The following is a 27,676-nucleotide window of genomic DNA, read 5'->3' as shown; positions in this document are numbered from 1 at the left end:
TATAGAGATGCCGATCTACTGTATTTTGGCTCAAGGATTTTATTTACATTAGAAAGATATTGAAGTACACTTCAATAACAAGTTACTGACATAACCGAGTCAGTAAGAACCACGCGCGCACCCGGCATCCTCCTCCATCCCCTGCCGCAAATGATGACCTTCGCGCAACGACTAAAAAATCTACGCAGTAATGTTGATCACGAGTGGAACGTACCTCCGTAATCATCACTCAGGAACCTCCGAGATATTCCAACTACATACTCCCCTGAATGCTGATATGCAAGACAAACATTGATAAATGAATTATCCGTTTGGGCTTACCTGACATTTTAAGCCAATCACAATAGCTGATTTAGGAGGAGGCGACTGAGCTAAGTTTCCGATTGGATAACCTCGCGTGACGTCAAGCATAAACACCCAGTGGAGCACAAAATGTTCGACCATCTTGCCCCGGGCCGAAGGTAGGATCTTCCATAACGCTTACAGGGAACGCCTCCATTGGTCTGTCTGTATGTTACCTAGGAACATGTAATATCCATACTACTCAGTTTTCGTTCTACCCTCCTACGTGGTGTCTGTCCTCCTACCAGTGCTCGACTTGAGAGAATTAGTGACGCCGACATTTATGGGTAAAACCTGAAAGTATATGAATTACACGAAATACCGAGTGTTGCTGGAGGTAATTACATGACATCTGTGTTTACAACTCTGAGAGAAGCACAATGCCTCCCACAGTACCATTACAATTGCTGACTCGGGTTGTGCATCAGACGCTAGGGGCCCCATTACGCTTTCCCTCCAGCAGGAGGACACTTCAACACACTCTCCTCAGGTCCTCCTCTTCCTCCTCGGAAGCCAAGCCTGCCTCCACACCCAACGGGCAAGCCAGCACTACGGCCATACCTGAAATCACAGATGTGTACCCAAACCTGCAGACCCACGAGAGCATATACAAGTTTTCTCTAGATCAGGTGAGGTCGATACACGAAAAGCTGTGGGAATTATTAGAATTCATCTTTTATTATTGATAATCGAATGTGTGTGACTGCGTAGGAAGCCCAAATAAAATGATTTTAGTCCGAATTCTGAGGCTATAGGTTTACCTGATCTATTAATATGAGATTGAGGATAATGATGATAGGTTGATGAACTGATTATCGTTTCAAGGCATTGTGAGAACAAAGCAAACGTCTCGACATGTTCGTGTTTAGATTCATGATTACATACACCTCAAAAATTTTCCTAGTGTGTGCCTATGTGCGTGTGTTGTTTGTGTGTGCGCATGTTTGTCCTGAAAAATATTTTATTGTTTATTTATGCTGTGTATACTTAGTGTACATGATGTGTCTGGCGATATAAGTTTATTAACTTGCATTCTGGCGCCTCTCCATGCAATAAATCATCGCATATCCAACGTCTTATTTCTCTCTTTTTATATCCCCACTAATTTCATATGAAGTGAATGTATGGAGTTAATAATGCTTCAGTAATTTGTAGTTTAAATTTTCTTAACATTCTCATGAACAAAAGTTCTTACGAAAGCATATGGATGGTTGGGTGGAAGAGCAGCGTGTGCGGACCTTGGAAGGGAGCAGCCGGGCGGAAATGGGTAAAGTTGTTCGGGAAAGAGGGCGGAAATAGGCGCGAAGGGAAATGGAAAGGCGTATGGCGTAAACGATGAGTATGGGGAGAATGCCAAGAATGATGAAGACGAAGAACAGATGGACGAGAAAGAAGTGAGGGTGGTAAGAAGAGAACTTTTTGATTAAGCAGGATTAACCTTAAGTACGACGGTAAGACCAATGACAATATAGAAATAGCGTTACGTATGGTCGAGAATCTAATGCAATATTTGTCCACCTTTCAATAGTGTGGCGGACCACACTAACTGCGGCGTGATACCGTCATACGACCTGCTCCGAAGACACTACCGGCGGTGTACGACATCGCAAGTCGGGTATCGGAGCCACTAACGGGAGTTGGCAACATCGAACGTCCGACAGAGCAGGCCACATGAACGGTCACAGGATCATAAATTATTACAGACGCGAGAATCACTGTCAGATGCACGTGACACCGGGCGAAGATTGCTCAGCACGCAAGGACTGAAAGACACACACACACACACACAACACGTGTGTATCATATTTTCAGCCTTTGTTTTTCAGTAAATTTAACAAAATATGGGAGAAAGACGAAGTTACCAAACTTTATTATCGAGGGTGTACGGAAGATGATGACAGTATAGTCGAATGGCCACTTGACAAGGTTAATCATGGAAGGCCAGTGGTGTAGAGGATAGTGAAGATGGTCTTAGGCTTGACTGGTAAGTGCAGAGCCTTCCAAGTCAGGTCAAATGCCCTTTTGAGTAAATGTGGGTTTATCGAGGGTGAGGTTAAGGTGAGTTTGGTGATTGACAACGATGTGGGGAACCAAAGTGGAGTTGTTGACGAAAGTTTTAGCGTTTCATTGCACCCTAAAATCAACCCAAGACATCGAAAACAACAAATCCATTTCCTGTGGCTCCTCCAAGATGAAAGTTTGTAAAGAAATAACGAATTAAGTTACTAGGATAGCTAACGTAGAAAGTGGTATGTGAGGAAAATCTGGAATCACACATCACCCCTTGACAACTTGGCATAAATAGAAATATTACTTTGCATTTAGTATTACAATAATTATATTCAAGAAGGAAAAGTTTTGTCGTTAAAGAAGAAGCAAATACATATGATAAATCTGCTCATAATTAATGCGGAATGCCACCAATCGCAAAGGCGTAAAGTGGAGGTGGCAACATTTTAAGGCTTCCGATTGGCTAACCCCCCATGTGGCTGGGCGTTTCAGTCAGAGCGCAGTACTTTCAGCTGTATTCATCTCCTCTTGTAAGCCCTATTCCCTTTATCACAAATGTCCACATGAGACAACGTTGCTTTCGAGTCTAAACTATCGAGCCGTGCTCACCGTTCAGTTTCTTCCCAACCACGATAGGAGTTAAATGCGAAAGGCTTTGCGCCGAGTGATGAGGCACTACTGATTCGGGTGTTTCTTTTAGACGACATATAGTGCAGACTTGAGCAGTTGTGGCATAAGACTTGAGTGTCAAATACCCAAGCTTAGTTTTGGGAAAGGTCAAAGTGCAAAATGCCACCTGCTGTACCGACACGGCTTCTGTCCCTAGCTGTTAAGCAGACGCTGCGGTCTTCCCAGCGGGTCTGCTGGGCGCTCCACCAACACAGGCCTTCCTCTACGGTAGCCAAACCTGCCCCTGCACCTGCCAGCGAAGCAGCCACCACTACACCAATACCCGAGATCACAGATTTCTTCCCACACCTACAGACTCATGACAGCATACATAAGTTCTCCATTGACCAGGTGAGCGCCGAGGTCAATATACTCAGATATTGTGTATATGGTTTAGGAATGATCTTGATTACCTGAAGTAGTTTCAAGATAACGATTGGTGATTGTAACGACGTTAACTGCTAGCATTTGATATAATGCCTTAATAGCCAATAAGGTGAGCGAGTTTATCATCGAAGGAAAGAGGGCACGCAAAATGAAACGATGCTTGCATTTCCCTCAGGCTTAGCTTGTTCCAAGAGTCTATTGCTTTGTTGCTGAAGAAATGCTTCATCACATCTTTCCATATGTTCGTCAAACGTACTTATTCCTCTTTTGTTCTGAACTGTCTTGTAGTATCAAAGAACTGCTGCGTGCCTGACCTTATGTTTGACAATGCTTTGTGTCTCCAGAAGTTATAGATATCCGGTACAAACCGAGTAGTGCTGTGCGCTGAAGAGCCTACGAAAATATTTTACTAGTGTGTGTGTGTGTGTTATTTGTTTATGATCGTCATGCACTTACTGTTAATCTATCTTAACTCATTTTTTTTATGTTCACTGCATTTTGTGTCACTTGAATGTTTCTTTCCTTTACTGTTTTATTACTACATATGTATTTCTCCACATGTTCTGCTCCCTTCTTGTTAAACAATGTCTGTTTTTGTTGTGTAACTCATTAGCTCTTCCATATTACAAAGAACTCTTCCATATTGACATTGCTGTATTGACTGAATAACTCGAAAATTGTAATAAAGTGTCTATGGATGTTGTCCTGTCCCTATAGCTCAGCTTCCTTATAATTCAAGATAACTTTGGGCCTGCCCTCGCATAACTACGTCTCCTTAGGTGAACTGATTAAACTTCTGATCCGCAATTAACGTTGGGTCTAATTTTTACGATTACCATTATTTTTCCCCAAACAATTTATCCACGAAGGAAATACCGACCGTTGTTTATAGATACCTCCAGGCCCTTGGGCCCTTAGGTGAGGCTTGTAACATAACTGAGCTAGGGACAAAAACTAGTGGCTCGGTAGGACCCTTAGGCTATAGGGTGAAACCGCAAGGCCATTGGGATGCGGTGATTATAATTCAAGTAGGCTGTGATGGTGAGACACGAAATGCTCTTACTCTAACCTGATGACGAAGCCATTAGGCTGAAATTGAGCACGGTATTGACCTTGGGCGAATATGGTGACACCGGGAGCAGGGAAACCTCCTGCTGTAGGTGGTGACCTTGGACGAAGACTGTAACAGCATGGTCTTAGGCTTGATTTGGAGTACATATCGTACTACTGCCAACACGCAATTAGTATGCCGCTTACCGAAAGAGATTTATCCGTCAACGTTGTTCACAATTAGCAATTAACAGCGAGAATAGATAAGCAGTGCGTTTATTTGACACGCTCAAAATCGTTCAGTATACTCGTATCTGTTCAGCGGTCTTGTTGAAATCTTTACTCGGTTCCAGCCATAGTAATGGCACATATAAAGTGAACTTACCACTACGTCATAAAAGTACTTGGAGTAGAAAGAGCTTACCGGGAGGTGCCTTCGTATGGTACACGCCCTTCTCATACGAGGGTCCATTCTCTGAAGTAATTGTAAGATAAGAGACAAACTTTTTACTAAGTTCGTTGAACTTATTCCATTATTTGTGGCGGGTGAAGAGCTGACAGGGAAAAAAAGAACCAAAGAAGTACCTCTCGTCTGATAAGCATGAGCTCCAACTTTTATTAGTAATGAATGTTTAAGCTTACACCTGCAACAGATGAGAGATCATCTTATAAACACATTTTCTCTGACTCCTGAAATAAGACTTGAGAAACTTATGTTAACTGGAGCGGACGAACGAAAATTACTACAGAAATTGAAGTAGTCAAAAGAGTAAGTTGAGTGCACATGTGGCCTGACTGTACTCACACTAACAGGGTACGAATGGTAATTTAATACAGTCCTCTTCATCTCCTTGGTATGGCTGTAGATAGCCTTGTCTGGCATCTCAAGGCCAAAAGGCATCTTATAGTTACCTAGATGAAATAGTTTTACTCTAGATATGAATGAACCATTTGTGATTGTGCCAGAACTTTAGTTGCTGAGTCTGGGCACACTGTCGAAGAACTGATAATGAGTCCATAAAGATACGTATCTCATGAATTTTACGTAGTTAATCTTGGAAGCGAATGGACACGAGGCTGTTTGAAGTTTAGTACATAATATTACAAAGTTTAATTTGTATTTGAACATATATCTATAAATGAGCTGCCAGTAAGCAAACGAATCTGTGTGAAGATAGCCGTTGAAAGATACAAGAAAATGAAGACTGCGTTGGCAATGCAGCATGAGTCGCCGCGCAGGGAGCACAACATAACAACGGATCCTTGTGTCTCGCCCACTTCTAGGTGGTTATTACAATTTTAGGTGAACCGCCTGCAGATTACTCCCCCCTTGTTTATCTCGTCAGGTCCATATTATTGCGGAATTTCAGCATGTCTGTTGTCCTGTTGTTACCACACCTTACTTTTTCTGCTGCCCTTTCTCATCACCCTAGTACACCTCGTCTGCTGTTCATTTATCTCTATACCTCCATACCATTTTTTGCACCATCGCCACTTTATTACTCTTCTATACCATTCTTCCCCTCTGTTTTCCTAGTTTTCTTTTCCGCACCTCACTCCCAAGAGCTCGTTTAGAAAACCTCCTAAATTTTTCAACTCGTGGCTTTATCTCTAGCCACCACCACTATCAGTGGCTTCTTTTATCTTATCCACTTTCATCGTCACCTTCCTTATTGCACAGACATTCTCTCTCTTCCCTGTAGCCTGTCTACTGTTTTATTCCTCTTTTATACCTTGTTCATAAATATTTTGTTTACTCATACTCGCTTACCCCCTTTATACAGTCTTGTATACCCTCTCCCTTTCTCACTCCCTTATATCTTCACAAAACCCGCATGCCCAATCATTTCCCTCTCCCAATCTAATGCCCTTTCCCTGTCTCATACGTTCACATTCCTTAACATCCTTCCACTCTCCTTCAGTAAACAGTCAACAAGTGCTGGACGAGCAACCACCAAGTCGACCAAGGTACGCCTGTAACCCTCTCCGCTATACCTAGATAAGAATGTATCCCTACACCAGCTCCTTATCTCCTCGGGTCCGTTCTGCCGCATACAGACTCCCTTTTATGTCCCCTGTCTTATGGTGTGAAATCTCATTTCCGGACCTACCTGGTTTTAGTTACTTTGATAATAAAAAGAAAATAATTCCGGTGTCCCGACAAGCGTAGACTTCCACGCAATGGTCATATCAAACGCAAGGGTACTACTTCTGAGAGTGGTCCTGGCTTTCCCATCCCACGTCGTACTATCGTGCGTGTTTAAATGAGGAGAACCAGTCACCACCACCTGTTAGCACTAGGCAATAGCAACGTGGGGGAAAGAATCAAGGCCGCTACAGCAGTGATCTAAAACGAGAGGAGGAGAGAGTTAAATGAAAGAAGAAAAGACGAAGAGCTAGAGAAGCGTCGCAAGCGTGCAGCGACCATTAACAGCTTAGAGAAACAACAAAATGACCTGGGTTGTCTGGGAGGATGGGTGCGTGTCTCGAGATATATCATGTGGCCAAAATAGTGAGGCGAGGCTACACTCCCTCACCCACCCCCGCACCTTATTCTAGACATTAAGGCCACACTTCCCTGCACCTTATTGCAGACATTGTTTCATGGTTACAAGTACTCGTAACTGACACGGTACTACATGAAACAAAGGTGCTAGATTCCCCAGGAAAACATTATTTGCCAACTCAGCAAAGTAGGCTAACGCAGGAAGAAAAACATGCCTGACAAATATTGAAGACCGCAGTATTTTAAACCTTAACGGCATCTTAATATTACGAAACTCATGATTCGTGTGGAATTTTCACATGTATTTTTATTAACTAGGTTCATGTTTAATCACCGCTGTTTTACCCTTAGTATTTACGCCAAGTTCGGCAAACAGTTAACATAAATAAAATCACGTGTCGCGACCCAATTGGGAGAGTGAAACTAAGTTCACTGGAACAGTAAACTTTAACCCGACCTGTACCCTGGCCAAGTTTTCCCACTACATTAACACATATTGTATACTCCTCTTATACTGCCTGTGAAAGGTACAGCATTAAGGCTGCGTCATTATAGCGAAATGAAATATGTTCGTAGTTTTAATACCTGCAATTTGTTTAAGAACATGTAGGGCTATTACTGAAGTGTACTCGCCTCAAATGTTCGTTTTTAATCTTTCCACGTTCACCTTGATCATGTGAAGTGCACTCCCCTTACGCGCACACAATCACTGCATCGGCCAACATTATGAACAGTGTTGTACGTCTCGTGTTAGGTCACAAACAAGTACAGCTAAGGTAGAGTGTACCTCTCATATTGGCTATGACACTATTGGCAGTCGCCCACTTAAAAAGTGACCGGATTTAGGCTCTCATTGCTCAACTAAGGTCACCTACATTTGTTATGGCCAAAATTCAAGATTCCCCCCTTTAGTTATGCTGTGGAACTCGAGCTATCATATGCCTGAATTCTATTTACATTTTTTCAACACTTTATAAATGAGATCTTTAATTGCAGCATAATTTCTTATCAGTAAACTGAAGCATGTTGTAGCTTTATATTTCTGCAATTGAAAATTGGCATTTGTTGGTATTAGAGAAAATTTTGTTCCCCTTTAGAATCATCTATTAGACCACTGAAGTCACACCAGATTCCGTTCATATAGGGTTATCATGCGAACTACTAACTGTCAAAGCTGTAGGTGCGATAGACGAACGCCATACGCCGACCTATGAATGAAAATAAACGCTGCTGAGCTTAAAATACTTTGATGCACTTATAACTGCCAGGAATGCTCTACGATCGCAGCACAACCACGACCAACGTTCGGTGAATCATGTCGACCAGAATCGTAGTGGCCACTTCGGCCACTGTTCGTCGTTCATGATACCGTTATACCAAGTTAACGCATGAATAGATAAATCTAGCATACTGAAAGCCCTTTGCCATTAAACCAACCAGGTTAAACTTGCGTCGGGGAGTGTGGATGTACACAACAACCCAGGCTGGGTGAGTGCACCGCCACACAAGGCGATCGCTCCTCCTCCTCCTCCTCCTCTCAGACAACACAAGCAATCATCTTTATGGCCCCTTGCGCTACTTCATACTTCTCCAATAAAGCGAAAATGGGTACAGGTCCGTATTACGGATATAATGAAAATCATAATCGCCAGATATATATGATTTTGGTAGTAATTATCGAGCAGTAGCTGCAGCAGTTGGCATGCACCACCAAACAACGATTTTTTTTCTCGTGCAGCATGTGTGCTGGCGTCAACATGGCGGGGATATAGTCTGGCTCTTCCATGGTGCGTGGACCCCACATTGTTCTTATTTCAATGAGTTGTACAGCTGGGTTTGAACAATTCAGTGAAAATCGTAATCATGACAGAAGTGGGGAGCCATGGGAGGCAGCTTGTCAAAATTAGGTTAGATGACAGCCGATAAATATGTTAAATTGAGCGCTTGACAGGTGATAAAGAATATGGCCTCAGGACAGGGACTTGTGATAATGAGGTTTACACTCAGCAAAGTGACGTTAGAATTGACAGATGATGCTGTCGTGTAACAGCAGGCCTGACAACTAATGTAAGCTTGAGCATGTTGACGTCTGCCACATGCATGGCATGTTACATGCTGATTATCATGCTTGAAACAGTGGCTGCCTTATAGCAGATCATTAAGCATGACGAACAAGTACAAGGGTTGAGAGTTGATGTAAGAGTGGTCAATTATCTAAGGCTAAGCATGTAATTGAGGCTGATAGTTCGCCTATAACCAATAATTAAGCAAATAGCTGATTGGCTTGTACTCGTCAAGCAGTCATTAAGCATGCACTAACGAAAACTACTTATGATTTGAGTGGATATTATTCTTGTATCGGAAATATCAAACGATGGTTCTAGCAGTGGCTAGTTTGTCAAACATCTCACACCGTTTTACACCAGCACCCGTCAATATTACTCATGGCAGTTAATCGAACTTCCCTGAACGATTATATGTATATAGTGTATGTTACCTCGTAGTCTCGCTGAGCGAAGACATCGAGGATAGCACCAGCTGGTGGGTCGTCATTGACCGCTGGGTGTGGCGCTGCCGGGCATCGATCCTGAAGCACAACTACCCTCCTGTATTCTCCGAATGAATCTTGTGTAGAAAATGACGCACAGCTTAGATTATCAGGCAAAAAAAAAAAAAGAAATGTCACGATTCATTTAGAAAATATACTGTTCCAAAACGAAAATCTGCACAAAAAGCATTAGTCACGTTCAAGGCCAAAACTACCTCACTGTACTCTAATTACGAAGACAAATATTCACTTGTAATATGAAACTTCATGTACTCCACGAATCACTGACTTGACAGTAGCTGCTTCAGCAGCACGTGTAACTGAATCATTTAGATTGATGATGAGAGTTTACGTCTCGAGGAGTGTTGCCAGCTTGGTGTACTCTAGCACGAGAGGCTGAAGCTGCTGCCAGGGGTACATTCGGTACAAACAGTACTCACGCCCCTGCCCTACTAAATATAATTTGTAAGCAAGGAATGTTATCCCAATTCATGATTACCCCGTTATGATATCACTGTAATATGACTTGTGTTTGCTTCGTCTGTATATAACTTTAGTAAATTAATGCAAGACGGAGTTACTTTGTAGCTTAAGCTTACTTATTATAACTGTACTCCGTGTTGGATGTGTTTTTCCGTTAGCAAGATCGCATTTTACACTTTTATACCATTCGATTTGTGCAACCAGCTTCAGTCCAGTATGACTATCACCAGTGTAGAACTGCACCATCACGACCACACATGTGTGACACCATGACTTCAGGCGACCAGGAACATGATGCAGAGATGTGGAGAAGGGAGAGTCTGCCGGCCGGCCAACAAACGCCACCCACAGCCGCTAATATCGCAGCGAGCCAACCACCCGTTGCCAGCAATAAACAAGTTCAAGAGGTGGACTCGACAGCCAACCGTTGGCACGAGGAGTTCCTTGAGTGCAACGGTACAACCCTAGAGTACGATGACCTGGCCAGTGACTTGACCAAGAAGGATAGGTGGGAGGAGGAAAGAACCTTCACTTTACGATCCCGTCTCCGTAGCAATTGAATGGATGATTAACTGCTCAGTAGTTTACCTCATCGCAAACCATTAGATCTAATATGGTCTGGCTTTTCCAAGTACACCCAAGTCGCTACTAGGAAGGTAAAGGAGAAAAGGTGACAGCGGGGCAGGGTGGCACAAAATCATTTGGTATTCTTCTCACTCCTGCCAGACAACTTTCTCCCCTGATGCAGCGCTTGCCACCCTATCAACATTCGGACGGGAGAATGTAACCCGGTTCTTGCGCAGTTTGTACGTTCAAGATTTTGGAGCAGTACTGTCCTTGATTATCATTTACTTGTTGGTTCAAGGGGCTGTAATATCTAAACCCTTTAAGCATGAAGGTTCGACCCTCTTATCTCGACGAAACGATTCATTTGCTAGTTACAATCCTGAAGCGCGAAGGTACGACCCTTGAGCACCACCTAAGACCAAACACAGCGTTACAACCCTTGAGCACGACGGTACATCCCTTAAACACAACGATGCAACGCTTAAGTACGTCGGTAAGACCCTAGGGTAGTGTGAGATGGCCTGGCCTACGACCTGACGACCAGGCCATCATATCCAAGGGTCGTACTGTCGTGCTCATTAAGTTTATGTTTCTTTAAAAACCTTTACTCGGTTCGACTTGAAATGCTATAATAATTTTTTTTTTTAGAAAACAAGATAAAATTTTCACGAGCAAAATAGACCACAAGTTTACCATGTCTGTCAGAGTTTGGAATGGGAATATGTTTCAAATTACCCTTCGTTATTAATAACAATAAAATGTCATTAGCTAACCTGACAGACATTTGCATCATTTTTACATGTTCAAGGAAACTGATTTGTGTCTGGTCCAAGGTCTTAAAACATAGACAGCATAATCACACAGGATACATTATCACAGCCTAAACTTACTCCAATAACAAAGCCTAAAAACATACCCAAACAACATAGCCTTAGACAACATAGCTACATAACAACCAAACATATCCACACAGTGTTCTCTGATAGCACAGCCACATATAAGTGATAATATAACCAACATACCCTGTCAACAAAGAACTTGCACGTCATACCTCGATAGCACAACCTCAGCTGTTTGTTATTGTTTTGTGATCTGGTTTAGTGCAATTGATTATACGTAGGTGCTGGCTGACACCTGACGATGCGATGAATTAATAAAACGGCGTAAATTCTTATCTGCTCACCTGATATATAAAACGCTTTTTTTTTCTATAATTGTATATGAAAATGGGAATAGATATATATATATACCTTCCTGCCCCCGGATCTCCGCTTAGGCCCTGTGTGCTCAGAAAAGCAGGCCAATTATAAATAAAATCAAAGACTATAAAAAGTACGTAATAGGCAAGCTTACAATTAGGAATTTGTTTTACATCTTCATATTCATTCTTCTGAACAAGTGGTATTAAGCCTCACTTGAATGCATATTTAAGCTGTATCTCTCACTTAAGTGCTTGAGAAATGGTAACTGGAAAATCTGTTCAGATAATGGAGACAGAAGCTTTGATATGAAACAAATACTGATTTTTACAACATTTACAGTCCGTCACAGATGTCTTCCGTTCCAACGATCACAACAATCAAAATTATATAACTACTAAATGTATTTGTTCGTCGTTTCGGTGAGTTTGGCAATAGGAACTGATATGCTACGTGCTTGAAACGCTTCCGTAACGCTATTTAATGGAAATGACAAATAAACTAAATGCTAATAAAGTCGCAGGTGTCGAAAGGTTATTATATGGTGAGATACAGAGTATAACTGGTGAAAGAGAGTAGACGCAGAAGCCCACATACTGGAAAGTGAGAGGTCTTGTGATGGAGAGATGTGGTTGAGAGCAAAAACGGCTATGGAGCTACGTAGTGCAGTGGGTGGCTTGCTATTTGGTGGTGTCCAAGGTCTTTCTGGCTAAAAACTACTGACCTTTGCCTCCATAAGAGGGAAAGTATACAATCATTTCTTTATATTCAGGGAATGATAGTTTATAAAAAAGTTTCCTGCTTTGTAGTACCTTAGAAGTGTTCATGTCGAAGCAGTATAACTCTTACCATTATCTCAAAATGTAACCGTGAAGAAGCCAGTTAACAAGACACACGTGTCTACAATATAATAATGATCAAACTTGACCTTCCATGTCCGAAGTGAATTAGTGAGCGTAAGGGTCCCTTTTCCCCCCCGAATGTGGGTCAGTGATTACATCACTTCCCTGCCTGTTACGGAAGCTTAGCTGAAGTCGTTACCAAGCGCCTCGGTTTCCAGTCCACCCCTATATCTATGCGAGGCAAAAATACATGGGGTTAATAGTACTAATCAGCTACCAGTTTATTCTACTTTCTTGCTATTTGACTTAACTTTGTTAACCATATACCGTACCTGGTAACAACAGGTCCTCTTATTATGAACATATATATAATAGCCGACGCCCTTCACCCGAAACAAGGCAAGATTACTCGCAATGTATTATATACTCAAAACTCAGCACACCATCTGAAAAAAAATTCCGTGGCCAGAACAGGGGAGGTCTATGATAAAACATTCCATGGCTAGGCTAGTGCAAGCCTATGATACTCTCGGTCAGTCTTATTCATATTGACGTCTGTCGATGTAATAAACTCTTTCCATGCTCCGCTGATAAGGATACGAGGAACTGAGGCCTAGACATTAAAAGCTTAGCGATGATTAGCTTAGCGCTTAACCACCCAATAAAACTAACCAATCTGTGCGCCCCTACTTCTGTCGTCGGTGGGGATCGAACGCTGCGCTGGAAATTACGAGTAAACCAGTTGGTTATGTAAGTCTGGCAGCTCTCACTCTCACAGTCCACCTATCATATCCGTAACCGCGGTTATACAACAAGTCTTTTCCTTCGACACTCTACCTTCTAACGCATTCCTCTGTCACACGTAACACCTTAATCCACTAATCCACATCAGTTGTGAAACCAGTTTCTTAACTTTATTATTCGTGGGAGTGGCGTACATGTGTGAGTAATTACCTACTTGTACTTTGCGGTGAGGGAGTTCTATAATCGTAGAGCCCTATATGTTTAGCTTTCTCTGCTGCAACGTTTTAAATGAATGTGTACTGTCAGCATTTACAACTTCCTTCTTAATCTTGCTCATTAATCCACTAACCTGTTGCTACAAAAGTACTTCTTTACATATCCAATGAATTTCCTACCAAATTTCTTGTTTATGGCTACCAAATCCATCCATCACTTGAACAGTCGCAGTCTAACCCCGAGTCCTGAGCGGATGGTAAGGGGTAAGTACTTCACTACTTCCTAAGCTATTCCCACTTATATTAACTGTCACACTTAATAACGAGTTTTTGATAATCTCGTTGTGATTGTGATGTTGAATTACAACCATGTTCTCCGTTACCTGCCTGCATCTAACGTTGAACTTGTTACTGACCTGTTCTAAGTACACATATTCCCTGTCATGACCTTTTCTTTATATTCACGTTGCAGCCAGAGGTGTTCTGGGGTCAGATAGCTCGCTCACGGTTGGAGTGGCAAAAAGAGTTTCAAGTGGTGGCCGACCACGACCTTCAGAAGTCTGTGTTTCGGTGGTTTCCAGACGGCCAGCTCAATGTTTCAGGCGAGTCCAGGTATCCGTATTTTGTTGTGGGAGTGTGTTTCAAGAAGTGAGCAGTGCTTCAACTGATTTTAAGATTCGTTTCATGCGCGCATATTTTCAGGTGAACAGTGTTTCTCAAGTGTTTCTGTTGCAATTTTCGGATCAGTTCATTTCCTGTATGGCCAGATTCAGGGCCTATATGATGTTTGATTCTTTTCAATATAAGGGCGTGCAACTGTTAAAGCAGTGGCCTGAAAAGGCTCGGTTGGAGACAACAATAAATGAGACGGATTTCTGTGGAATAGCACTTGAAAATTATCTAATCTTCAGATTAAACGGAAAAAAAACTGATTTACAATACTGTACAGGAACTGAAGTAAAGTATATGATCCGTGTAATTTGATTAAATGTTTCTTTTACTGAACGCAGTGAACTGTGTGGATCGCCATGCCTTGCTTCACCCAGATCGTGTGGCGCTTGTGTGGGAGAAGGATGAACCTGGTCAGGAGGAAAGGGTTACCTACAGGTAAGCTATGTTCAGTAGCTCGTGCACTGATAGGGTGGTTCACAGGGAGGTAATACTTATCGGGTGTATATGTGTGATGTCATGTAAAAGTGTGGGATGTCAGATAACTTGAAGGGGGGGGGGGGTGGAGAAAGCGGTAGGTTTGGACCGTGGCAGGGAAGATCAGCCAATGGAGAGACAGGGAAGACAGGGTAAAGTGCAGGTTGTTAGGGGCAGGAGTTACAGTTAAGTACAGATTAGGGAAGTTGGGCACAGGTGAGGAAATCAGCCACAAAGTAAAAAAGAAAATGATATAAACGCCTGTGTGGGTTCCAGTTAACAGCTCATTCCCATTAACTTGTACAAGTAACACCGACCCTGTCCTGTGTTCAGGCAGCTTCAGGATCTGGTGTGCCGGATGGGCAACGTCTTGCGGGAGTGCGGGGTAGGACGAGGAGACCGGGTGGCCATATATTTATCAGTGTCGCCGCTCGCCGTCGCCTCCATGCTTGCCTGCGCTAGAATAGGTGCTGTGCACTCCGTCATCTTCGCTGGCTTCTCGGCTGAAGCTCTCGCGTCCAGGATACAAGACGGTAGGTTTGCAGAGTGCAGTGTTGTTATGCTAAGAACTGGGATCAAAATGCTAATTCCTGCTGACTATTCATACTGTATAGTTTTCGTCTTTGTTTCTTATTGTTATTTCTCTTGGGTGGGTGGCAGCGGGCGCCGAAACGGTTATCACAGCGGATCAAGCCGTGCGAGGTGGCAAGGTCATCCATCTGAAGGAAGTAGTGGACGCGGCTGTGGCCAAGTGCTCCAACGTCAGGCGGGTGTTGGTGGGCACGCGCACCGGGGCCCAAGTAAAGATGGGGCCCATAGACGTGTCCTTAGACCAGGTAAGTGGCCATGACACCAGCTTTCCCTTCCACACAACGCTTATAATACTTAGCTAGGCTAGGTTTGGCCACGTTAAGCAACCATTGCACTGTTAGGTGGCTAGGCTACATTAGGCCACCATAGGCTGGCATTTACACAGGTTAAGTTACTTTAAAATCATATTTAGAATTTATGAAACAAGCCTGATATCTGATGAATGTTTACGCAAAGGAAAGGAAGAAAATGACCAGCATTGTTCCATATCAAAAAAGTTTTACAGCTACTTATAACACCCTCACACTTTAAAGTTTTTTACTTTCACTTGGTTACTGTGTGTGGAATATTCATCACAGTTGCATATATATATATATATATGCAAAAATGGGTATGTTTGAGGGAATAGTGGTTCCAACAATGCTGTATGGTTGCGAGGCGTGGGCTATGGATAGAGATGTGCGCAGGAGGATGGATGTGCTGGAAATGAGATGTTTGAGGACAATGTGTGGTGTGAGGTGGTTTGATCGAGTAAGTAACGTAAGGGTAAGAGAGATGTGTGGAAATAAAAAGAGCGTGGTCGAGAGAGCAGAAGAGGGTGTTTTGAAATGGTTTGGGCACATGGAGAGAATGAGTGAGGAGAGATTGACCAAGAGGATATATGTGTCGGAGGTGGAGGGAACGAGGAGAAGAGGGAGACCAAATTGGAGGTGGAAAGATGGAGTGAAAAAGATTTTGTGTGATCGGGGCCTGAACATGCAGGAGGGTGAAAGGAGGGCAAGAAATAGAGTGAATTGGAGTCATGTGGTATACAGGGGTTGACGTGCTGTCAGTGGATTGAAGCAAGGCATGTGAAGCGTCTGGGGTAAACCATGGAAAGCTGTGTAGGTATGTATATTTGCGTGTCTGGACGTGTGTATGTACATGTGTATGGGGGGGGGGTTGGGCCATTTCTTTCGTCTGTTTCCTTGCGCTACCTCGCAAACGCGGGAGACAGCGACAAAGTATAAAAAAAAAAAAAAAAAAAAAAAAAAAAAAAAAATATATATATATATATATATATATATATATATATATATATATATGAACTATTGGTGACAATCAAATTCCTCTTATATATGTAAAGTATTTTATGATTTTAAATCCTTCGACCTTGACTTTTTACACTTCCGGAGAAAAATATATATTCATTCGCTTCGTTTCATTTTTCCGGATATCATAATTGCTACTGCTGGGGAAGAGGTTGTGCTTGATACACTGAAGTTCCGTGACGGAGGTGGAACGCATTTGAAATACTTCTACTAAAATATGTACCCATTCTGCCTTTCATATCGTTGGACGCTGCAGGAGTCCCAAAAATGGGGGTCCTAGGGCAGGAATAAGCATTGCAAAATATAATTTTTTTCGTAGAGGCTGTTAGCGAAGTTTCCCACATTTTTATGAAATTGCCTCTTTGTGCTAATCTCTTCCCTCCGCCCTCGGCACAGGCCCTGAGCAACGCCAGCACAGATTGCCCTCCGGCTGTACAGAATGCTGAAGACCTTCTGTTCCTGCTGTACACCTCTGGCAGCACCGGCTCCCCTAAGGGCGTGGCGCATACGACAGCAGGCTACCTCCTCTATGCTGCCACTACACACAAGGTAAAGCCATTACTTTAAGTCCATCTACACGGCATTATGTTACACATGACTGTACAGCACGCACAGCACCAGTAACACATAGAGTGACACAAGTGTTGCCCACAAATGGTAGACACGTACGGGCAAAATTGCACAGCATGTTTCGAAGACAAGCAGACGTGTATAGTACACAGCAGCACAGCTCAAGCAATATGAACACAGCAAAACAACTACACGAAACTGTGAATTTAATTTGCATACCTTTGAAATTTGAGTAGGTCACCTAAGTTCTTAATTGACTCTGACCAGCTCAGTGAACTGCAAGCAAGAATATAATGAAATATATAAACGATGACGTTGGGGGGTAAGTTACTTGTTTGTGTCTCTTGTGAAATAGAAAATGTTTTGCAGCTGATAGCTACTCTGTCTCTCTGATTTCCCCCATTTTTCTTCTTTTATTATGTGGCTTGCATCGGAGAAGCTGGATGGAGATTAAGGTACGGCAGTTTATGTAATGTGTTTGTGGCCGTGTAGTGGAAGGTGGAGGATTTGCATGACCAAGCCTAGTGTACTGAGGGAAAAGCTTGGAGGACATAGGGCTTCTAGGAAGGACTGTGTATTAGTTAACTATTTCACAGTTGTTACAGTAGTATTCAAGTGCTTAACAACCAGTGCCTCCTTATTGGTTACTTAGTACAATAGTTTTGCTCTCCAGATTAATGGTTTTTCGTAACTGTTAGGGAATGTTTTCAGTTGTCATTCGAGTTTAAAACTTATCACCTACCGGGGTCATTAATTAAAGCCGTCAACGGAAGTTACAATCTTCAAATCGAAAGATTTTAACACCTGCTACTTAGGTTCAAAATAAATCTACAACCACCCGTGCTCTCTGGAAGTATGACCCCTATAGATTATTGTAGTCTTGTTCATTTATTATTTCATATTGCAGCCTTTCCATGCATTAGAAAGAAGCTGAAATGACCTAAGAGTTAAAACTGTACTGTATCCTGATGAATTGTTTTCATTCGACATTTTACTCATCGTTTTGATTAAGACACCAACTTTGTCCTGGTAGTGTACAAAGGAGTTTAGACATTGCATGAACTAGATATTTAGACATTAAATGAATATTGTCTGTTAAGAAGATTATACGTTATAGTAGGCATAAGCCATGATATATAAACAAGTGATGTTTGAAACGGCAGTTTAGTTGTTTATTATGTGACCTTTGAAGCCTCTGTTGCTATCTTCCCTCACACGCAGCACGTGTTTGACTACCGGGATGGGGACGTGTTCGGTTGTGTAGCAGATGTCGGATGGATAACCGGCCATTCCTATGTGGTGTACGGTCCCCTAGCCAACGGAGCCACCACAGTCCTGTTTGAGAGTACGCCAACCTACCCTGACCCAGGTATGTTGTGAACGAGACGATCTACCCTGACCCAGGAATGATGTGATATAACGGAGGGACCAATTTCAAAGAGAGCTCGTTGATAGACAGAGGAACAGAAGCCGAGAGACTAGTTAAGGAACAAGCTAGCGAAAGGTCAGCTGGGAATTATGTTGCCGGGAATTATCACATATCTCCCACTACTTTATTGCCGAATGAACTGATTTATCTCTTCTTTGTCCAGTGTTCAGTTTCGTGTGGACAATTTTGTTCAGTTGTCTAGAATTAACTTCTGCGCTTCTTTATTTACAAACTGCTTTACTCCGAATCCAGCTTATCATCTACAGACAGAAGAGAATTATTATGTACAACGGGTTCTCGAAGCTGTTGGTTTTGGGATTTTTGTCTGGTGTACCGTGAAATTTAGTTGCCCTTGGCTAGACTGCTATATTTAATGGTTTAGAGTTTATCGTAAAATATTGACCCCATTTTACTGTTTGATCTATCACTGGTTATCGAAAGGTATCCCCCAAAAAAAAGAATTGAATAAAATAGAAAATGAAATAGATAAATAAAAATCCTACCCCACAACCCCACATAACCGTAGCCTACCATATTGTAACTCAAACCTACTTACCCTAACCTGATCCCAGCACAATGTAACCGTAGCCTCCAACGTAAACCAAGGCCACATGACGTGAGCGTACCTAGTAACCTTAGCTCACTTCATCGTAAACGTAACCTACGTCGACGTAACCCTAGTCCACATGAACGTAACCATATCCTACTTTAACCTAATGTAAAGCTGGTGGAGGCCACGAAGACCACGCCGACTTTTCGTCAAGGATCACTCTACCAGCTTACTAATATTAAGCATCTCGCTCCCCACAACCAGGACTGAACCTGGAGCCATCACAGACCGCAGGCACGCCGCCGCACCCAAGCAGGCAGACCCCATCTGGGTATCACGTACCCGTCCACCGAGATTACATACTAGCGTGTTTAACGAAACGAAGGTTGGGTTGATAACTAGACTCTCTTACGGCAACGGACCTTTCGTTGGAACCCCGTTGGCTGCCGAGGGTCTGTGCCATTCGTCTGTTCTTGTGGGATTTATCAGAGCACTTTCGCTATCACTCGGTATCCCTTCTCCCTCCGCTGTCGTGGGAGGGGCCTGCGGATCCTGCAGTGGGAGTAGGGTCTGTATTCGCCCCAGAACCTCCCTTTCGTGCTACGCACCTCGCTTTATTGCGGGTACGTGCGTACTTAGGGCGGCCACAGTAGCCTACCGAGTCGCTGTGGGATTCCGTGATCGTGCTTAAACACCCATAGTGGAGGGTTGTAGGAAATAGTGATTGTTAGGGCGAAGATCCTCATAAATCTTCCCACGTCAGGGACCCTAGTGTCCGGTATGGGGAGCTCATGATATCCAAACTGTGACATTCAACTTCTTGGTTCATTCAATCGTTTCACCAAACAGCTCCACCCCCATTACTTACCAACTAATAATGGTTAGATTAACCATAGAAAGTGACAAATGGGATTGCTTGTAATGCCACTATTGAGAGCACCACCTGTCGGCAATGATGGGGACTTAGGTTACTTATGCAGCACTTGGAAAACCGCCTCAGTGCAAAGGCGTATCGACGAGGGGCACCATATATTTAGATTTATTATTTACATTCGCTGGATTCACATGAAAATTATAGTAGAAATGATCGGAGAGGAAAGGATGGCAGCCATAGATTTGTTCGCGTGGAATGGAACAAGGACATGATTATATATATTGAATTCCAGTAGTTCCAGTCAAAACTCAATCTGTTAGTTATGGTTGTGGCTGGAGATAAAAGGCATGACATTCTCTTTTGGTTGTTGATTAGAGGGAAGAGGTTTCGGGAGTTGAAGAATTTGAGAGGGTTGGGGTAGTGTTGGAGGGCTGTTGTTGGGAGTGTAAGGAAAATAGGATCGTCTTAATCTAGTGCGACCCCTTCCTCAGTTGGTGAGACGTAATTCAGCAAAGAAAACTGAGATCATCTTCACGACAGAAAACTGCTCCACAACAGTATTCGGTGGGAAAACTAAAGTAAAAATTCCACTTTCTAATACGTTCGTCGCCAGGAGTCGCACCCTGGTTTAGTGAAGTTGTGTTTGTGGGAGAGTGGTTTTATACGATTTATGCACCTGATCCACTCCATGGAAATGGGGGATGAATTTTAAGACAGCTGGTTACATAGATATAGATACGTTTATAGAATTTTATGAAGCTCCTGTATTGCCTGTATTAAAAGTTACAAACTAAATTGGACGATAACTTTCCAACGAATACTGCAAGATTTTGTTTTTCCAGGTCGGTATTGGGAGACGGTGTCTCGACTGGGCCTAACGCATTTCTACTGCGCTCCGACTGCGCTGCGCCTCCTGCTGCGCTACGGCGACGACTGGGTCTTGCGCCACGACCGTTCCTCCTTGCGGGTGCTGGGTTCGGTGGGGGAGCCGATCAACCACGAGGCTTGGCATTGGTTCAACGACGTGGTCGGCGAGGGGCGCTGTACCCTTGCTGACACCTGGTGGCAGACAGGTAGGTGGTGGCATACAAGTAGATTTAGGTGGCTGAGTTGTAAATCGTCACAATACAAACTATGAAAGTTATTGACCTCTTAAACCAGTTTAATTCTCTGCATCATTAAATTAGATGGATGCATCTGGGTGTGTGCCTTCTTCTGTATTTCCTTCGCTTTTCAGAATCTGGGGGCATCATGATCAGTCCACGGCCCTCAGCCCCCGGAGCCCCTGTCAACCCCGGGATGCCCATGCGGCCCATGTTCGGGATCCGCCCGGTTCTCTGTGACCCCAATGGGAAGGAAATGGAAGGCGGAGGCGTTGAAGGAGCCCTATGTGTCGGGTCCATTTGGCCCGGCATTGCTCGAACTGTCTATGGTGACCACAAGCGCTTCGTTGACACCTATTTCGCTCCCTTCCCTGGGTACTACTTTAGCGGCGACGGAGCCTTCAGGTGAGATACGTAGGTCAGCTGGCTGTAGGCAAACGAGCAGTGAGAGCTAGTTGATCATAGGTAAAACAGGCACCGAAAGCTACCTGATATTAGTTAATCAGGCTGTTGGAACTAAGTTGATTACAGGTAATAATAAGCCCAATAGAGGTATAGAATTGTATGAGATGAACGAGGACTTCAGTAGACAACAATTAAGCTAACAAATGGGATGGAAAGGATATCAAGTGTGATGTTCTATCTTTTTTCTCCAGACAAGAGAGTGGGTAATGAATGGGAAGATAATGCATAACTAGGACACAACTCAGACAGGCCTGCAACCTTACACATGTGTTGGTGGCTCCTTGATCCTCTTATGGCCACACTGTAAACCCTTGGAAATCCTAACTCCTGACCTTATAGGTCAGTGTACTAGGGTTTGAAGCAAACATAAGTAGATCTGTTTCCTGAAGATACTTCTGTTTGTCTTAGATGAAACTAGATGTATAACTTTATTTGAAACCAAACTTGTGAAGTTACATCCTTGTACCTGTGCTGGCTGGTTGGGTATTTGGGCTTTAATGCCTATCAACTGCCAGGGTCTTTAAGGCTGTCAAAATTAAATTATCACGAATTGATGAACCTTGAACACCTTCTTCAGTCGTTCAGTTCCATCATACAGGCTCTCACTGCATGTAAGGCCCTTAGATGCTTCATAGTTAACACTTATATTAACGAAGCCATTGTTTATGACATGGTAGTGTTTGACTTCTCAACAGATGAACAAAAGATATCAAATTCTTGCCACAAGGCAGAACTCTATTGTACCACAGCTGGGATAAGGTGTGAGGTATTACCTTCAAATGTAACAATAGATACATATGGTATGTTAAGTTTGGCTGCTATTTGCTCATTCCGTAGAGAATTTTGCCATTTAGGACACATGATGGAAGTTCATTACCCATTACCATAAGCATTAATTCGCTCTCAGTATTCCAGTTTTGTGTCAAATTTTCACTTTCTTTTGGAAGATGATGTTAGTTTATACTGTTGTACAATCACACAGGGACGAGGAGGGTCACTACACCATCACTGGTCGTATGGACGATGTCATCAACGTCACAGGCCATCGTCTGGGCACGGCCGAAGTGGAGGATGCTATGGTATGCACCTTAGACCTTCTCTCTCGTTCATGAATCATTGTCAGACATCACCTCGGCTCTCCCTCTTATATGAAATTTACCAAAATTTTGTATCATCAGATAATGTGAAAAGTTTTGCATCATCCTCTTTGAAGTAAAGATAAAAAGAAAATGATGGTACTATACTACTTGTGTTGAGTTTGCAAACATAGATATTGGTTCTAAAATTTTACATGACTCGAGAGAAGATTAGGAACACCCATCCCATGTATTCGTCCTGCCCTTGGGGCTGGTCGATAAATGGGTACCTGGCTTAGGCTTGTGTGTGTATATGTATATATAAACATGGTGTAAAACATTGCATATGTACAAGTGTAAAACCTTATCCCTGTAACACACAAATAATAATCAAAATGCTTAAACATAGATACATGTTCACGTTGATTGTCAGTAATGAGTTGCCAGGTCGTCCCTTCATGTGAATGCAAGGACACCGCATGTGATAGAAGGAAAAAAGATGAAAAATATACCATCATGGTTGAGTTTTATTCCCTGTGGCTTACTTCTGCCTTCATCTCCCCCACAGATGGAACACCCGGAGGTATCAGAGGCAGCTGTGGTGGGCTACCCACACGATGTTAAGGGCGAGGCTGTATTCGCCTTTATTGTGCTCAAGGAGGAGCTTCAGTCTACCCAGGAGGAGATCTTGGCAGACTTGAGGAAGCTGGTCAGGTCGAAGATTGCTGGATACGCCATACCTGAAGTGTTCCTGGTGAGGGAAGCATAGAACATTGTACACCTTTTATCATTTAAGTATTCAGTAATAAATGTCAGACTTGCATGTATATGAGGAAGGTGCATGAGAGGACAGGAACTTGCAGGCATCATCATGAACTCCATAAAGAAATCCTGATCTGTGATTAGGTATACTACTGACGCATTACTTAATAATCCTGACCTGTAATCACGTTTACAAATGATTGAGTAGTCTATGTAATGCAAGGAAAGCTGATTGTCTTTCGCTACTCTTTAATGATATTTTATTTGATATGAAGCTTTAGCGAATTGAAACTGTGTAATAATGATAATAATATTAATAATAATATCAATTTTTGATTCATCTGCAGCCAAAGGCTGAAAATGTTGGGATGGAGCTGATCTTGTAAGTGGTGTGCATGGGCGTGGATGGGCTCCATGTGATTGTAGTGCTGAATTGCAACTTGGGGACGAGGGATCTCTGGTAGCTATGTGATGGCGATGATACGGTGTACTTTGTTTCAGGTTGTTCGTGGGCTGCCTAAGACCCGCTCAGGAAAGGTGATGCGGCGAATCCTGAGGAAGGTGGCAGCCCGCAAGACTGATGACATGGGTGACATCTCCACCCTAGCTGACCCATCAGTCGTCCAGTCCATCATCACCAGCCACAATGCCCTCCACGCCCACTGACACCACACAACTTGCAACCTCCCGGACAGTTTGTAAGCGTTTGTGAACAGATTTTCCGTCCCATTGCCACTCTTGGATGGTCATCTACACCCACTGGTTCAGCTGACACCCAGTAATTCTGTTGTCATATCCCCAGGATTTCCCCATTATTTTCTACTGATGATCCACTTCACTCATTAACATTTCACCAATTGCAATGACTTTCTGATGACCTCCATGCACACGGTAAAGAAGACACTACATATACATCAAAAGCATTACTTGCTACCACCACACCCATATAAATTTTAATGCCTCCATTTCATACCACACTCCTATACATTCATACACCCACCACACCTAGGTATAAGCTTCCCATACCCACTATGTACCAAGTAACATCTATACACACATACATCATACCCACTCCTTTGCCCTCCACACTCCCATACACTAACCCTCTAGACTGAGAAACCCAAGATGTATCAGGAAGCAGTACTTTGTGAGAGTGGCTTAGAGAGTCACTGTTAAACTTTAGGAGAGGGATTGAGAGAGTGATGGAGAGGTACTCATTTGCTCATGCATCTTCACACTGCTCAGCACCACACTCTCACTGTACAAAGTTTTCAGTGCATCATCAGAATTGAATTCATTAATTTAAGTGTCTTCTTGCACTGCAGGAGAGAGAAAGTGTGATTCCCTTTACTGGAAGTATATATAATTGAGAGCTATGAATTATAGATTATATATTTTTTGTAAATGTTATTTTTTACTGTTTACATTAATTAATGTTGTTTATAGTTAGTCAACAACCACAAAGCAAAGTAAACACCATTTAACAGTATGAACAGACCTGAAAAACTGTATGAAGTATTTATATATAAAACCTGCTGTATCCAGCCTTGATTCTAGTGAGTGAAAGATTACACGCACACACACACACACACACACACACACACACATACATCCATTTATATTATTTGTTTTCTATATCCATTTATGTCTGTATAATTATTAGACATCTCAAGGATACTTAATATAGGGTTCCTGCATCTTCAAGGCTATCTTTTATGCAGGAGGAGGAAGATAAAGGACTCTTTTGGAGCAATTAGGCTGTTGATGAGACTATCCCTCTCTGTCCATTGTCTAATGTTCTGTTTTCTTTCCCTTTGGAATACATAGTATTTGTGATCTTTCTTAGTATGAGCTGTAATGTCTGTATTCAGCTTTGATGTTGAGTTTCACTCTGGGCCTTACCTCCTGCAGCTAGATTGTAAGATTAGATTTTATAATAGTCATGATGATTCCATTGTGCTTAATGTACTCAGACAAGTTGTCAGGTTGTTTGAAACACAATACTAAACATACATATACAGCAAAGTGTATATTTATTTATTGATATGGAAAAGACATAGAAATTTGTGCAAAAAACTATACTTGCAGTATCTGATCTCCACCATTATAGAAATTATTCTAACATTATTCTTCATATATTCCTCCTCATAGTTATTCCTGCTATATTCTTAGTCTCCTGTTAAAAGTTCACTAATTCTATGATTTTAACACATCCATGTTTTATTGAGGGGTACCATCCAAGGGTCTAAGTGTTCCCTGATTTTAATAATCTTTCACACCTTTACTCTTGTATGCATGCACAGTTCTCCCCAGTCAAGTCCTCTGGTGGAGCACCGACACCCTAGACTCATGCATATTGAGTGAGTCGCCCTTGGACCACTGTGACTCCCCCATCATCTTTCCAGCTGTTTCATTTCAAGTGTCACATCATACTTAACTTTTTGTAACACGATCAGTCTGAAACACTGTCTATGGTCTCCTGGTAGACCTCCTTTCTCTTCTCCTCCTTAACCAATTAAAGATACACAAGATATCTACGAATTATCTTTTCAAAGTCATACCATAATTAAAAGAAAATGCAGTGAGGTCACATACAATTGTGTAATTTGTCATACATAACACATAATGTGATATTTGTTAGTTCCCGACACTGACTTGTTTAGGTAAGAGAGCCAGTTAGGTATAAAGAGGTATTTTATTTTTTTTATATATTAATGACAAAGATGGTACAGTTTCATTTTACTCCATCCTGATAACTCGTCTGAGTATTCCGCAAGTATGTACTTTTATACAAGAACGAATTCTTGCAAAATATGATCGCTCTTTGATCTTGATGAAAATCCAGCTACGGTTGACATGGCCCAATGGTTTATGAACACATGTAGTTGCATTCTGGGTGGGGTGACCCAAGGAAAAAAACAAAGTCTTATGGTGATCTTTCGTCTGCCCTATGGATGTTCATGTTATGCAGGAAGATTAGTATGTATGTACTCTACTGATGAGACTGTGCATAGGTGCTATAGCCATGGTGTATGTGTGTGTGTTTACATACCCCCATGATGCTCGAAAATGCTACCTAATATTCAATATCGTTCTGTAACCCCCAGGACCTCTATTATAGAGCTCCTACAGCTCTTACCCTTCATGCAGGGTAAGGTGGGTTACTTTAGGGCGAGAAGGTCCTTGACCAGGCTGTTCTTGCCTTTTGCTGACAATATTACAGTCTTGTTGAGAGACTTAAATGATGTTGATTTTATTGATAGAGGTTTAATGTTAATTCTTTTATACTTTGTCAAATGAATTTAGGTGTGTGAAGAATGCTTAATCATTATGGTTTTGCTAAATCAGGGTTTCATGAGGAATGCTGATATCATGTCATCATAATGCTGATATCATCTTTCATCATAATGCATGACACCTTTGCCCTTTGGCTGAGATGACTTGATAATGTCATGTCAACCCAGGTAGTAAGGTTGAAGACTATGCATCCAATATTGAACTTTTACCAAGAAGTGGATAGCCACAAGATATCAACAGAAGATTGTATGTGAGAATACTACATGCCATTTCTAATAATTTCATGGAAAAAAAAAAGAAACTCACAGCTTGCCACAAACAAACATGTGACGACAAATTCTAAAGTTAAGAGAAGATGAGCTACTAAGTTTTTGAAACTTGTTTTATCACTAACTTTGACACAGACTACAACTAACAACATGTGAGTTATTGGTCTTGAGTGTAGATGATGTGAAACATCAAGTAACACATATAACTCCAGTGAGCACAAAACCATCTTCCCTACAATATGCCGCCATCAACAGCTGATGTATCACACAAATGCAGTACAGAAATATATCACAAGCTATTCATCAGTGGGTCTGATTATCCTTCAAGTTCTCCCAGGTGTTCCTGATGTGACATACTGTAATTACTCCTCGCTAACACCTTCTGCAGGTGGCTCTTCATTAGTATGGTTGACCACACTAAAGACCAGCGCATATGTGCAAAAACATTACTGAATACAGTAAGCATAGCAAGTCTTTGATAAGTTCTCACTTTGCCATGAGTTGAACATTCCACTGTCGTCCTTTTTAGCTTAAGTTGGCTGTAATACATTTGACTTTGTTTTCAAACGGACCAGTTTAATGGGTTAGTGTCGTCGGCTAATAACTTCGTGGTAGCGAGACAGATGTTTATATGTGCGAGAGAACACCTTCCGTATGGAGTAACTGGCTCTA

General features: G+C 42.3%; 1 protein-coding gene across 2 annotated transcripts; it reads left to right on the top strand.

The window, feature by feature from the left end:
- The first annotated feature begins 579 nt into the window (after positions 1 to 579).
- LOC139754236 (acetyl-coenzyme A synthetase 2-like, mitochondrial) lies at positions 580 to 27,307 on the top strand. 2 transcript variants are annotated; one of them, XM_071671547.1, is made up of 12 exons: positions 580 to 971; positions 14,035 to 14,164; positions 14,573 to 14,669; positions 15,042 to 15,241; positions 15,369 to 15,544; positions 17,006 to 17,158; positions 18,401 to 18,548; positions 20,875 to 21,105; positions 21,270 to 21,540; positions 22,583 to 22,679; positions 23,245 to 23,430; positions 23,940 to 27,307. In XM_071671547.1, exons 1-12 carry the CDS (start codon positions 723 to 725, stop codon positions 24,102 to 24,104), a joined length of 2,103 nt encoding a protein of 700 aa, XP_071527648.1. In that variant the 5' UTR covers positions 580 to 722; the 3' UTR covers positions 24,105 to 27,307. The 2 variants fall into 2 exon arrangements, with proteins under 2 accessions (XP_071527648.1, XP_071527649.1); XM_071671548.1 differs by lacking the exon at positions 580 to 971 and adding an exon at positions 2,967 to 3,372.
- The last annotated feature ends 369 nt before the right edge of the window (positions 27,308 to 27,676 follow it).

Source organism: Panulirus ornatus, chromosome 16 (genome assembly GCF_036320965.1).
Source record: "Panulirus ornatus isolate Po-2019 chromosome 16, ASM3632096v1, whole genome shotgun sequence".
NCBI classification, from domain to species: Eukaryota; Metazoa; Arthropoda; class Malacostraca; order Decapoda; family Palinuridae; genus Panulirus; species Panulirus ornatus.
The sequence above is the reverse complement of the archived record's forward strand: the minus strand, read 5'-3'. Positions and strand labels throughout refer to the sequence as shown.

Excerpts from the sequence above, each read along its gene's own strand:
- LOC139754236 (XM_071671547.1), top strand. The coding sequence starts at position 723 with ATGCCTCCCACAGTACCATTACAATTGCTGACTCGGGTTGTGCATCAG. Across the intron at positions 972-14,034 it reads ACAAGTTTTCTCTAGATCAG|CCAGAGGTGTTCTGGGGTCA; the intron begins GTGAGGTCGATA and ends TTCACGTTGCAG. Across the intron at positions 22,680-23,244 it reads CCGAAGTGGAGGATGCTATG|ATGGAACACCCGGAGGTATC; the intron begins GTATGCACCTTA and ends TCTCCCCCACAG.